This window comes from Lissotriton vulgaris, chromosome 1_1 (genome assembly GCF_964263255.1).
Source record: "Lissotriton vulgaris chromosome 1_1, aLisVul1.2, whole genome shotgun sequence".
Lineage (NCBI taxonomy): Eukaryota > Metazoa > Chordata > Amphibia > Caudata > Salamandridae > Lissotriton > Lissotriton vulgaris.
Window position 1 is genome coordinate 1,161,328,081 of NC_141685.1, and position 15,487 is coordinate 1,161,343,567.

The window sequence follows — 15,487 nt, forward strand, 5'->3', positions numbered from 1 at the left end:
CACTCACACATGCAACACCACTCACACATGCAACGCCACTAAACAACGCAACACCACTCAACTACGCAACGCCACTCAACTACGCACACATGCAACGCCACTGCCACATGCAACGCCACTCACACATGCAACGCCACTCACACTGCCAACGCCACTCACACAGGCAACGCCACTCACACAGGCAACACAAATCACACAGCCAACGCCTCACAGACAGGCAACTCCTCTCACACACGCAACGCCACTCACACACGCAATGCCACTCACACACGCAACGCCACTCACACACGCAACGCCACTCACACACGCAACGCCACACACGCAACGCCACTCACACACGCAACGCCACTCACACACACAACGCCACTCACACACGAACAACACTCACGTTGCCAATAGATCGCGCAGTACGACAGGTGGAACTATTACAATGGCAAATAACAATGCCTTTCACTGTTGTTATCATTTAGAATACATAAAGGGCTTTGTCATTTACACAACCAATAGCTCAAACTTTCCTACTGCGAGACCTATTGGCAACGCCAGTGCTTGTTGTTGTTACTATTTATACTGACTATGCTAAGAAACGCATTGTGAATGGTCTTTAAACGCTCATATAATAGGTTTTGCTATTAATAAATGGTACGTATTTTATCAACATCAGAAATAGGAATGGCTAAAATGACCAGCTCGGATCTGAACCTTCGAACTACATGTGCCCACCTAGCTCTCCACTGTCATCCCAAAGAAAAGTCCAGATATTCGTTAAATCGAATGCGTGTTTAGATAAAGCCATTTCGATCCAGGAAGAGGTGGGAGGTGGTAGTTGCTAGTTCCTGCAGAAGTGTTTTCTGTTTTCTGTGATGTAGTGCGTCTTAGAATTAATCTCACAACACCGAATATATGTCTTAAAATCTGGACTAGACACTTATGCACCGAATCCATCTTGGCAGTTTCTGTTGGAGAGGATCCACATCTTTGTCGAACCGTGGACTGGGTTTAGCAACACTGGGAATTTGACCAGATAAATTGGCGTGTGTTATCATTACCACACAGAGCAAATTCCACTAAGCACTTTGTCACATAATTCTGGAATTGAGCTGCATTGCCACCTTTACATATTTGTGAGGTCCAGCCACTCATCTGCCCTTTATGGAGCACGGATCTGGAGCCAAGAAAATTGTGGTATGTGGAGGACGGTTGTAAATAATTTCATAAGAGCACACTTGATATGCAAACTAGAATCCCCAGCATTTTACCAATTATGCTGAATTAAGCCTCACCCTTTTTAGGTGTCTTGAACCCTGGGGCGTCCCAGCTGAGATGTTAGGCACAGAAATGTCCTTACAGATGTTCCACGCTACGAAGGGACACCTACCTTTTAATTGGTCTCCCATGTTCAGTCTGTTCTGTCTCTATTGGGCCCTAAAAAGTTTTGGTCTAATGGAATTAGCATTACCCAAAAATCTGTTTCGTCCTTATAAAAATAAAAAACACTAATGGTTGTGGGGTAAGCATCAACAAATACATAAATCCTACGAAAGTGCAAATATTTTTCCCACTAAGTTTCACCAGGTCATTATGCCCCAGGTACATTTTACTTATAAGTGGTCCCTACAAATAATTTTTCGGCTCACTGATTTTGTTGGACGTCAAAGAAGTCCGGACTTTGGCGCAGTCCTTATTCATTTATCCTATGCACATTTGTTAAAGTACAAAGTTCTTAACATCAACACTCAAAATGTTGGGTACTCATGCCTCTAGTGAGGCAGTCCATGTTGTTAATGCTAAAATGTTCCGGTCATTTTGAAGGGAAATTCTATATATTTGCGGTTAACACTGAACAGGAGTAGCAAAAACAGAGAAGTGATTTACCAATTGAGTGGAGAGTTCCTGTCACAGTTTGTGATAACTGATTTCTATCATGAACTCAGGTGATGCATTGTAAGTATACCATGACGCTGAGCATCCTGTGTTTCTGGGCAAATCACTTAATCTCCCTGTGCCTAACAAAAATGAATATGTCCTCATGTAACGCAACTGGTGCTATGTAAAGCGCTCTAATACCTGATAGCTTCGGGTCAAGTTTGCGCTATATAAAACTCTGTAATAATAAATCAAAATAACAATACTTGTCTGTTATAATTGTAAACATATCTGGCTCTTAAAATCGAGTGACCTATTCTTGTACCATCATGTCGAATTCAGCAGTTTTTTATTACATAGTTTCTCAACCCTAAATAAAGCTATTTCTGATGACGCCAGAAGTCAAATGGTGGTCAATTGTTTGAACTTTCCTCTTGTGGCTTCATCCAAGTCTCAGGAAATGGAAGAAGTAATGGTAATGGGGAGGTGTTCAATGCAATGACCATAAATCTACCGCCGGCTTGGTGTCCTTGTGTGGAAGTACCGGTCAATGTTCTGCCTTTGACCCCTGGTACATTTGAAACCCCTTTCCAGTTAAAGAACAAAGTTCTACACTAGCTCCAATCTAAGTTTATATTTCCAATAGCCAAAGCTGACCAAATTGTGATGACAAGGAGAGAAGGCTGGATCGGTCATAATGAAAAGGTGTTCATGGGGTACTATTTCATTATTAATTTCAAACAACCAACATAAGCAGGAGATCAGCGACGCTTATTCTGACTGGTAAAAACATCACGCTCCTTCCTCTGGGCAACTTTTATCATTATTTATGTTGAGTCCTAGAGACACCTAATGATCGATCTTATGGACAACCGCCCACTGCCCAATATCCATCCGCTATTCCACAGTCTAATAGGTACTAGTGTTTGAGTGCTTTACAGGAGAACTATTGACTCCATACTATTGAGGATCCCCCTTTTGCTAGCAATGTGGGTAGATGTCTGGACAAAGTTGGTGATCAGGATATGGGACGACCAATTATCAGACTTAGGTGCCTGTTCAAACATGTGGCTCCCACTCATATTCAATGCCATAAATCAAATATGTCTGCTAGGTTACAAGTAGACAAACACCTTGATTCACCTTTGGCAAACTGATTTCCCCGAACTGGTGCCACATTACCTCAAGTTCGTTCTAATGCAATTTGTATTCAGGAGACTTTTTGTGTGGAGCCAGGACACGTTGAAGGGTTTACATGCTTTTTTTCTAGGAGCTATTCCATCCCCAGCAAGGCATGGTAAAGAGGGGCTGCAGATTTTAGTAAATAATTTGTTACATTTTACCACTAGGATGGCAGCAACCATTTAATCCCATGTACAACTTCTTTGGTTACCATCTAAAGGTGGTCCGGATTTGGTTTTTGTCAATTTTCACAATAGTGTTTTGACTCTTCCCAAAGTACTGTTGTGTATGCATTAGATGCAGGAATGGAGGAGTTTCCGCAGTCAATTCCGACCAAGTATTACTAATCTCGGGCGAGGTGATTTAAATATTCAGAAGTGCCCCCTCCATGCAAGACGGTGCGTAGTGTAACTGATGTTGAGGTGGCTGAAATTCCGAACTTCCATCGTAATGACTATGGAAAAGCCATGAACCATTTGATTTTTGAGTACGATCTTACACTTTTGGAAAGAAGCTGTGTGGATGCAAACAAACATATACCTTTATTAATTGGCAGAGATGCACGTACTATTATTGATCATACTTTGATTTTTTACTCTGCAATGAATTTGGTCTGTTCCACTAATATTATTCCAACAGTGGTGAGTGACCACAATCCATCAGTTATCTCTTTGACAATACAGGTCCACAATTTCAAAGGAATTGCATGCATCACAATGTTGTCCCAGTTAGGCCTAATGGCATCCGGATTAAGAGGGCAGAGATTGCTCTATGCAGACTTCTGCAGCAACTGTTAGCTATGAACTCTTTTGAACTCAGCTACTGTTTAGACAAGGAGGTGGACCATGATGGGCTACAGAAGGCCTCTGTGCTGATTACTAGATCACTTAATTTACTACTTACACAGCCCTTAAAGTTAGGTGGTACAGGAAAGCAGGGGTGGTTTGATCACTCATCAGCCCGGCAGCCAAGCTCTTATGGGATGCCCTTTACAGCTCTCCTTGGGGCTTTTCAGCTATCAAGTATCTGCACAAGAACTATAAGCAGGTGCTCGCAGCGAGGAAGAGAGTATTGCAAGAGGAGACCTGGTCAAATCTTGCACAGGCAACTGAAACAAAGGATCCGTCACTATTTTGGAGCACAGTAACCGTCCCTTTTCTAAAAGATGACTCACAGCCCAAACTCACCTCCCTGGTATCTAGCAAAGCATGGGTCACCCACTTCATGGGCCTCTTTGACTCCCATATGGAGAATGCATCATCAGCAACAGGCAAGGGAGAGATTCTTAAGTCTCAGACCCATCTTTATATAACTTTGGAGGAGGCTCTTGTGGCTATAAATACGAGTTCAGGGTGCCAGGACCAGATGGGCTTCAAGTTGATGCGTTCAAAGTTATGGGCGACTTTGTGGTCCCATCCTGAGTAGGGTACTTAATGCAAATGCTGAGGGTTCATGTCCCACCTCTTGTGCAATTTCGATGATAGTCCCCATCTATAAGAAGGGGAATATATCTGATCCTAAATGCTACCGTCCTGTCTCCCTTCTAGAATCCACAGCCAAATCGACGGGTAAGGTCCTTCTATAGAGATTGGAGGATTGGGTTGAGAGCAATTCTATCATATCTGAGGTATAATTAGTTTCCTTGCAAGATTATATGAACATCTGTTGGCTACAGTTCGGTACGGCCTAACAGGGAACATTCCTATTTATTTAATATTAAGAGGGTAATTAGACAGGGGTGTCTATTGGCACCGTTACTGTTTTAGCTCGTTATTAATATGGGGAAATGGTATCCTTCAGACTTTACAGGCTGATGCACCTTGGGTTCTAAATGTATTGTACGCCAACGATGCCATCTTGTTATCAAGGAAACTCATCAGTCTACAGAAATTGATGGACAAGTTTGGGAATTTTAAGAAAGCTAGGAAAATGAAGATTAAATAGGCCAATAGGTGGCTTGCAGGGCAAAAGTGCAAAACTGCAGAACTTTATGTATTGAGGGTTCACCAATTGTAAGTGTTAACTATTCATGCTATCTAAGGGTTTTATTCACTAATAATGGATCTTGGACACAACAGGTTTTAAATGACCAGCTGAAAATGAGATGAATCTGTGAGGGAGTATTTAAGTTTTCCAATAAAATTGGCAGCCAAACAGTTAAAGAAATAGTTGAAATATATACGGTAAGATGCTTGTGAATCGCAACTTTTGGGGGAGGCCTGTGGTGCTATTCACCTAGCAAATCCTTCAGGCAGAAGACACCCGCTTCCTTAAGCATTTGCTTTGCTTGGAGCAGAGGTGCCTCCCCCTGGACCAATAACATAGTGTACTGGGGGAGGTACATAAATGATGTGATCTGCTTATGGTCTGGATCAGTAGAACATCTAATCAATATGTCACGTTTCTCAATAATAACAACTACAATGTCAAATTCACTATGACATACCATCAAGATCACATTAACTTCCTTGACATCCAATTCTATATCAAATCAGGTAAAATAAAAAGCACACTTTTCAGGAAGGAAACCGCATGTAATGCGGCACTACACGCCACAAGTGCACACCCTAAATCTGTGATCAATAATATCCCTTTTGGAGAAATGACCAGGATCAGGCGTAATTGCAGTGAGGAGTTGACGTTCAGTACCCACATCAAGGATACTGTTGAAAGGTACACCAGACGGGGTTACAAGCAAGGGACCCTAAAAGAGCTGAAAATAGAATCTGCAATATGACTAGGGAAGTGAACCTAAAAGAAATAGCGTGAATCCCAAAGCAAGGTTTATCACTCAGTATAACATACACAGTGGAGATATCTTTAACATCTTTCGTAAACACTGGCACCTGCTGACTGAGATACCTGGCCTGAAGGAATCAATAGAAAACAAACCTTCTATTACTTATAGGAAGGGCAAGGCATTGAGGCATACACTCTGTCCTAGTTATGTGACTACCCCTAAGGTTGAAGGTACCTGGTTGCCAGCGAAACCCAAAGGTTTCTTTACCTGTGGCTCGTGTAACATCTGTCCGATAGGCAGAAACAAAACTTTCACTTTCAGTTACAACACAGACAAGAAATACAACATTGGTTACTTTATCAATTGCAACACAACATATGTGGTGTACTTACTAGGCTGTAAATGCGGGATCATCTATGTTGGTAGTACGATCCGCAGTCTTAAAATCAGAATGCATGAACACAGACGTGCGATTAAAACTAAAGACACCAGATATCCAATCACTGAGCACTACAGGAAGGAACATCCAGTTGACCTTTCCTGCTGGTTTCATGCGATTGACCATGCCCCAATACTCACAAGAGGAGGCAATAGGGAGTTGTTATAGAGACAAAAAGAATCAAGGTGGATTTGTAATCTGAGGGCGATTGACCTAGGACACAATACGGATGGGGAGATGCATTTTTTTCTCTGAGAGTAGCTGGTCTGAAATTAAGGGTGAGCAGGGGCCACTAGCTTGTTGGGCTCAGCACTAGTTGGTCCTTACTTTGGAAAACATTGCCCAGCCAATCATACTTGTGATGCTAAGTATGTGAATATTCGTTTTTATATGAATCTCAGATACTTATGTCTTATTTGTATTTCATTGTGTATATTATTTTCAATAGGTCGTGCTAAACCTGTTTTCATTGTATTTTGCCTTTTGGTATTCACTACTTTGAAATTTTTGTGTTTTGTATTATTTGCTTTTGTTTCTCTCCCTGTGTGACATCTCTTCTTTTGCTTTTCTTCTTTGTCCTTCTTATCTGAAGGTGCTTTTTATTTACTTATTATTCTGTATGTGTTCCCAGTTATCTTAGGGGGCATTAGTTACATAACTGATACCAACTATCTGTGTTGGTCATTTTCATTCATGAGGCACTGGTCTTCACGTGTCAGGTGGCTTTCAATGTGCCCTGTGGCCCACAGTGTTCACTATTGCATGGTCTGAGCTGTACTATTTTTATGTAATTTGCCCAACGCATGTATTGCGGGCTGCTATGGCAGTCTTGTCATTATTTAATTTAAAAAAATGTTTTTCCTTTGTTCTTACCAATACCACTTACAAGTCACTCGGGGTCTCGTTACATATAAGAGAATAACACTTTTTCACCTTGCCACTTCACCTTTTGATCCGGCCAGTGTTCTATGTCCATGTAGACATCTAACCCATTCCTTATCCACATATGTCACCTAGTTAGTGATTTCTCACCGCACAGAGTCACATAAATGGCATGCTTTTGTCACTCTGGTTGACACTATCAAGTCACTACCTAAATGTGCTCCCTAATAGAACATGTTCCCAAAAATGTATTTTATGTTTCTATCCAGCCCTGATGATTCGCAGTTTGTTCCCTGCGATGAAACACGTGTTGGCTTTTGAAATGGAACAATAAACAGAAGTGACTACACCAAGAACAGACTGTTTCTCCACCAATGTATCTCCATTCATATATGCTCATTCTCGGAGATTCAAAAAATGTTTAGATATGTCCTAATACTTTCATTATTTTCCTAAACAAACTTACACCATTACTATTCACTCATTGAATGTTTATAGTGCAGGGGCATAGTTGTTTTGTCATTATTTAATACCAGGTCTTACATGACGGTTTGTTCCCGGTGTGTACTGGCGTGGGGTCCGGCTTGCGTATTCTCCATGTGGTTGTCCTAGTATATTTGCTACGGACCGTCTCAATTTTCACAGACCAACCGCCATGTTCCCTGTACATTATTGGTCTGCACATTTCTCATTACATTTATATTGGTTTTGTTTTCATTCCAATATGTGGAGCTCTTATATATACAGAGGGCGCATAATTCCTTCAGACACCAACGTGATATTATGGGTGTATTGCCATCTTTATGGACCGGTTTTGCTTGTTTTTATTTTTTCCTTCCTTTTTAGTGTACTTTTTTGTTGTTTTTCTGATATACATTTTCGTAGCTTCAATGGCACATGCTTCATGTGCCCAGGTTTTTTCTTTTCTTCTTATCTATAGATTTACACTACTCACAAGCCATTTAAATATGGCGCCTACCGGCTCAGTGGAAGGCAAACTATCGCCCGTAACAACCACGTGACACTTCGGGTGCCTTATGGTTAACTATGTCCTATTTCTACCCGCCTGATGGAAATGGCGGGTTACTTGATGTGGCGTTTATCGAGACGCGGACCAGGCAGCAACAGGTAAGAGGGCTCCCGGGGGTTTGATTTCTCGAGCAGCAACCCGAGGCGGTGGGGGTAGGATAGCCATGGTTGGCCCTTGCCTCCTTATAACACGTAAGCGCATAGGGGGCAGTTTATTTATTCACTTCAAATGTGTTAGTTTTAGGCGGTGGGGCTTTTATATAGTCGAGCTTGTAGGTGGCAGTGGCAGAGCATACATCCCGCCACCTCTGACCCGACTTTTGTTCTTGTTTTTATATTTACACCAATCACTGGGCCCCCTTCCACATCAGTAATAGGCACTATTATATTTTAACTTTTTAGACATACATATTCCAATTCCACGAATTATGTATGATATATGTATATGTCGCCTAGACCTACCTAGACACCGCCTTTCCCGTCTTGTCTTTTCTCTATATTTAGAAATTACCAATTTAGACGGGGAGAACACTACTCCTTTGGTGGTTCTGGGTTATATATGCCCTACTCCATATCCACTTCACTTAATTGCAGGTAATATTTTCTCTATTCTCTGATATGGAGATACCGCACATGCTGTTTTATGTGTTTCTTTACTGTATATTAACGGCTTGTCTTTATTTATCTTTTTTATTAGTTCTTACCCCCGTTTGCACATCTATGCTTCCGGGTACTTCTGGCTGCAGCTCTTGTTGAGAGGTGGTTCCCTCTTACTAAATAGGTTTGTTTTCATTTATATACATGATATGCTCTTGCATATTATGATTTATTAGTTATTCTGTTGTGTTTTTGCGGTCATGGCATTATAATTTATGTGTTTGTTTTTTTCTGTTCTTCTGTATTGTCCTGTTTGACAGTTGCCTTACCACAATTTGGTCTATTGACTGACAGACCGACGACTGTGATCCATCTTCTTACTTATATTGGTGAGCACATACTTGCTGGGATATGTGGCTTGTTTTTTATGACAGTTCCTTTAGGCTTAACCATCCTAGGTGCTCGCCGTTGTATATATGTGGTCCTACTAACAGCTCTCATGCGGTGGTTGTTGGAGATGTCCCTTTTGTCTATTGTTGTTAATTAGGGACAGTTTGTGGTATTATGAAGGGGTATCTGTTTTCTAGGTTCTTGTTAACATATTAATAGATCTACATATATTCCCATATAGACCTATAACCACTGTTGTGGCCCTTTCCGGCCTGAACTGCGAAGACCTCTGGCTGTTGCCGCCAATTTGCTTTAGAAAATTCATTTATTACGTCCCATCTACCCATTACAAGGTGAGATGGCTTGTTTTCATTGTCCGATTACTGGGTACTGCTCACTGCGGACTCCTGTCAGTGTTGGTGTACCCTTTCTTTTCCTTTGTTGTATGCTTCGCCTCATGTATTTTTTGTGATTTCTGATTAGATCGATATTATTTCTTATTGATTTATATAGAAGTTGACCTATCCACAACGTGGAGGCTTTGATTTACCTTGTCTTTGGCTGCCTCATGGGACTAAGAAACCATCTAGGTGAGTCCAGAGATAGGGCTTTTTTTGTGATGCTGTGGTAATCCTGTATATATTGATGTTGTTGCTACATTTCTTGCTTTTGGTCCCTTGAGGCGCCCTGACGGTAGACCCCCTTGTGTAAGACAACCCACCCTCTTGAACCATTTGGGTGGCATACATGTTTGCCATGTTACTATAGTCTTTCTTCTCCTTTCTTTTTTTTCTCTCCTCTTGCTTTGTCCTAACAGATTTTGTGTATTTCATCTAACCCCTTTTTCTTGTTGCTTCTTTTCCCCTTTACCTATGCCCCCTTTTTTCTTTCTAAATTTTCCTCTTATCCTGACTGGCTTGTATCTGGCCATAACTTAAGCAATACTGTTTTGTTTATTTCTAGCATATCATGTCATACATGTTAGTTGGGGAATGTCTATTAACATGTTAATTTACATGTTGGTGCTTGTGTTTCCTAAGCAAAAGGGAGAAATAAGAAAAGAAAGAAAAAAACAACTCTTCTGAGTTTCTCTCCCACTTTTTCTTTCTTCTCTCCCCCCACCCCTTTTTCTTGTTCTTTGTGGTTATTGTATTGATTTGTTTTTTGTTATTAATATTGCTGTTTAAACAGATTTGCTCTCCCGTCTGTGAAGCTCTCTTATTAACTGTACGGAGTTATGAATGTATTGGTTTTGATATGTTGTGTGCTTCGCCTCATGTATTTTTTGTGATTTCTGATTAGATCGATATTATTTCTTATTGATTTATATAGAAGTTGACCTATCCACAATGTGGAGGCTTTGATTTACCTTGTCTTTGGCAGCCTCATGGGACTAAGAAACCATCTAGGTGAGTCCAGAGATAGGGCTTTTTTTGTGATGCTGTGGTAATCCTGTATATATTGATGTTGTTGCTACATTTCTTGCTTTTGGTCCCTTGAGGCGCCCTGACAGTAGACCCCCTTGTGTAATACAACCCACCCTCTTGAACCATTTGGGTGGCATACATGTTTTCCATGTTACTATAGTCTTTCTTCTCCTTTCTTCTTTTTTCTCTCCTCTTGCTTTATCCTAACAGATTTTGTGTATTTCATCTAACCCCTTTTTCTTGTTGCTTCTTTTCCCCTTTACCTATGCCCCCTTTTCTTCCCCTTTTTTCTTCCTAAATGTTCCTCTTATTCTGACTGGCTTGTATCTGGCCATAACTTAAGCAATACTGTTTTGTTTATTTCTAGCATATCATGTCATACGTGTTAATTAGGGAATGTTTATTTACATGTTGGTGCTTGTGTTTCCTAAGCAAAAGGGAGAAATAAGAAAAGAAAAAAAAACAACTCTTCTGAGTTTTTCTCCCACTTTTTCTTTCTTCTCTCCCCCACCCCCTTTTTCTTGTTCTTTGTTGTTATTGTATTGATTTGTTTTTTGTTATTAATATTGCTGTTTAAACAGATTTTCTCTCCCTCTGTGAAGCTCTCTTATTAACTGTACGGAGTTATGAATGTATTTGTTTTGATATATTTTTGTATATATCTCTGTATATATATGTAATATATGTTTATGTACTTAGCGCTTTTATTTGTGCTTTTTCAGCCCTGACGAAGTTCCGAAGGGAACGAAACGCGTTGGCAGAGGCCTTTTAAAGATTGAAACAATAAAGGAGATTTTTTTCAAAATACTACAACTTTTCTGGACTTCTAATTTTGGTGCACCATCTCTATTCTCAGGATCTGGTATCTGTCTTGACAGTGGAGTGTCTATGTGGCAAGCTCCGGATGTTCCTGTGCGCAAACTCTTACTGACTATCTGATACTGAAATTTAAGTTCGAAACCTTGGTCAGCCACATTTGTTTCGTCTATACAAGCATTTGCTTTGTGTGCATGCCTCTGCATTAACTTGTATAGTCCATGAGGAGGCGGAGTTGCACTTATTGGAGGACTAATTAGCCTTATTACTTTGGCAGCCAATCTGGGCTAACACAGAAACATGTTTTACTAAATCCATTATTTTTGACTGTCTAGCCCCAGATCATGCTTTTAAATCCCTAGGTTGTCATATATAAATGAAACTTTTCATCTATTATTCAATTTACCTTTTTTAAGAGACCCTCAAAGATCATTTTCCATTAAGAAGAGTGTATTTGAGGCATCCTTTTTAAACCACAGACAGGAGCGTAGATTGTGGGAAGAATTCTAGGAAGCATACAGTTGTTTCATATGTATCGAATGATCTATATGAGGGATGTCAATCTTATCTGACTTGGATGACCAACATTCAGCATTGTTTTGTTTTAACCATCGTACATCATCTAGTTGCCTTCCCTGACATCAAAAAAATGCCCATAGTCATGACTCCCTGGTGCATCAACACAAAGCACGCAGCACTTAATTTTAATCTGCAGTTTTTATGATGGTTTGAGGAAACATTAATTAAAACCAATTTTCGTAGCACAAAATATCAGGGCACATAAAATTGCCTTACATTTTTATATATGCACTTGGGAATCCTTTGGTATGTTTCAATATTGCACTTTATATATGGGGTGCCACATATTTTAGGGAAAGCATTCGACTAGTGAACTGATAGTTTTTGTACTATACATTCCATTACAGTCGTAACTTCTGATATGCACATTTTATATTTTAATAAAAACACTTGAAATTAAAAAAAAGATTTATTGATAATATGTTTTTATGTTCTTTTAAGGCCATTGTATTGTGCCGAATAAACATTTTGAATCGATACGTTGGTTTGGAAGGGTTAGTAAGAGAGTATGAGGAGAAAACCTCGCAAACATGTCCAATACCAAGTCTGAGACTGGCTAGTGTCAGCTCGGAGACTGGCGCTGCAGAAGCCCCGTTCAATGGAGCACGCAGACTGTTAGTCATTTTTATCAATCACACACACAGCACTCTCAGGCTTTCTTAATTCATGTTTTAAAGCTCCTGTAGATGCACAGATAAATCCAAATTACGTGTTAATATTAATAAGAACAATTACTGCCAATAATAACAACAAATAACAAGACCAATTATAGCCATGGTAATAACAAGTGACCTTCAAGCAGAACAACTATTTCCCTGCAAAGTCCAAGTGCTGATTGTCTCACGTATTGTTTCTTTTCTCGGGTGGTTGACCTCGGAAGGATTATGTTCTGAGGAAACCTGGCGTTCTTTCTATGCCGCGAGCGCGGAAGCCCCCTTAGCCGTCTTCCTGGCTAATGCTTACAAAAACGGTGCGGTTTACAGTAAGGGGCTGGTGGTATCCGTAATAACCGTGCTAATGGAGTCGAAGCACGTGACGTCTAGGTCGGCCGCAGACATACGGTCGGAGCAGTCACGCTATGCAGAAGTGGACAAGGGCGTAGACAGGGCCGGCCTTTGGCACAGGCGAGCTAGGCCCAATATTCCGAGGGGAGCAGCAGGGAGTTGCCTGATTTAATGTTATGCAAACAGCAGCTCGTCCACCCCGCTTGGTCTCAATCGAGTCCCCGTAAAAACGTTGTAATCGGCCCTTAATGTACATCTAGGTTATTGTTAGCACCCCATCAACCCCCTGCCATCCTCCCATCTTCCTCACACATTCTGCCGCCCCCACAACAAACACCAGATTTTCTTTCCGTCCAGGGCGCTGTCCCGGTCAATCCGATTTACGACCTGCCCTGGGCGTAGCCACCAATAGTGCAAAAGGTGCAGTGGCACCGGGGCCGTTTAACAGTTAGGGGCCGTTTAAAGTTAGGGATGGGCCATTTGCGTTGCTTGCACCCATGCACGCTTGCTGCGCCACTGGAACTGGACTGCCCTAAAGTAAGCAAAGAGTGTTCTTGAAAGGCGAGTCTTCCATCGTTCTTTAAGACTAGCAAGGCGTACCTGGTAGCCACGGCATACGTCAACATGCTAACCCAGCAGGGACGTGCATACATTCACCAGCACTATCTATGGGATAGAGCAGTATAGATACTCTTATTGCGTTATGCCCCAGGCCCTACTGGCATGCAAGGGTACCACATAACTACCCTATGGGTCACTTTACCTTTTAAAACATAACGCTTGTGTCACTTGTTTTGGGGGAATTCCCGAAGAGCATCGGCGACGCCATAGTCGCCTCACGGCGCTTTGCGGAGAGGAGGGTTCCCACGGGCCAGGAAGTTCTTCTGTCACCTTGGAAAGGGACAAACACCTGTACCTTCCAATGTTTCATTGGCTCGGATATGATGGGATCACGAGATGTGAAAACCTTGGTCCACAGGGAAGAGAAGAAATAGACCGCGGCCCGAAACAGAGAAAGAATTTACACGTGTGGCTGGATGGCAGGTTATCAAACACAGTTTATTGGGTCAATGCATCTGCCGCGAGTGTGTAATGTGAGCGTTATATATTCAGATTGAAGTTCATCTCAGATCTATGCCGGCGTTAGGCAGAAAACACAATCGTAAAGTGGGCACCTACCTGGGCTTCCGAGCGCTGCCGACCTCAGGGCTTCCCTCCCTCGGATGCCATCTGTAGAGAAAAGCGAATCGGCTTCGTAAATGGTGTTTAACATTTGCTGTAATCCTGGCATTGAGCAGCGGTGTCTCCTGTCCCCGTCCTGTGCCGTTGACCGTACTCATCCGAGCCGGGCACCGGGCGTTAAACCGCGGGGGTCCCGGCGCAGGAGCGGGCACATGCCAAGGGTCCGACTCCGATGCCCAAGAGTCTGTGCACCGCGTTCTCTTGACTGGTACCGTCCACCCTGGAAATCTGCTGTTATCTCTTTCTGCCTATCTGTCGATACTGTGTATCTTCCAGCCAATCGACGTGAGGCCCCTCTCTGAAGATGGGGGTTAGAGAGCTTAAGTTTGCGAGTCCATCGCAATAGTGCCCCCTCTTTTCAACGCCCGTCCCTCTTGCACCAACAATCTGCGATACTCCAGTGCTTGGCAAGGGGGGCGTAAGAAGTTCCGGAAGAACCTGACACCAGCCCTCTCGAGGTCCGGTCCACAGTCCGCAGCCCACCCGATGGCCCCAGACAGCCCCCGGATACTGTCCGATCAGCTCCAGCTGGCGGTGGCCGAAATCCGAGCCGAGCGCCCCAGTCTAGGATTCAGCTCCTCAAAACGGCTCTGCAGCTCCGTCAGCCTGTTGCTTGCAGAGGCTCCAGCGCGCAGGCATCTAGAGGGCAGTGCAGTCTCCAGCCCCGGGCAGAGTGCGGCTCCAGGAAGTGGATCGTGCACACTGCATCTGCAGGACTCCGCGGGTCTCTGCAGCACTACCGGCACCTCCTACAGCTCCCTGCACCCTGTGCACTGAGAGGTGAGGCGGCGCAGCCACCTCCGCCCCGGGATCCACCTGTGCTGGCCCCCTGCCTGCCCTCCCCCCGCACATCGGCTTCGCGAAGCTCTACTGCCCCCAGCCCTGATTGAGAACAGAAATAGCACGCAGGGGGCGGGGCCGGCCAAAAATAGACTAGTGTCAGAAGTCAGTTACACTCGCAGAGAAGCTGCATTGTTAGGGCGTCGGCCCACTGATTGGAGCAGGCAGGAGCCACTCCGACGACACACAAGAGAGGAAGCTGGGGCCCCGCCCTTACCCCTGCCAGGCTGAGCAAGAGACTCGATCAGGTCTGCCTGCCCTATTCACTGCCCTCCTACCACTGTCGTCCCCTTCCTTTAGGCGCCCTGCTGCAGGACACTGCTGCTTCGCTCGCCCCGATTTTCGAAACTTTCCTCAGATTCACAAGTCGGCCTTACAACACAAGCACACACGCCGGAAAAGTACACAACTGTACTTCGTGTGCATGTAAACTGTGGTGCTCATGTAAAGAACG

At 43.0% G+C, this 15,487-nt stretch overlaps 1 protein-coding gene across 4 annotated transcripts in view; it reads right to left on the reverse strand.

Moving 5' to 3' along the window:
* HDAC7 (histone deacetylase 7) overlaps window positions 1-15,057 on the reverse strand; it is a 686,142-nt gene extending 671,085 nt beyond the window's left edge. For 3 of the 4 annotated variants that reach the window (XM_086964199.1, XM_086964189.1, XM_086964216.1), the window contains exon 1: window positions 14,131-15,057. In XM_086964199.1, the coding sequence (XP_086820325.1) occupies window positions 14,131-14,242 (112 nt within the window). In that variant the 5' untranslated portion in view covers window positions 14,243-15,057. The remainder of the gene's footprint in view (window positions 1-14,130) is intronic. The other variant, XM_086964206.1, reaches the window with a different exon arrangement.
* Between the last annotated feature and the right edge of the window lie 430 nt (window positions 15,058-15,487).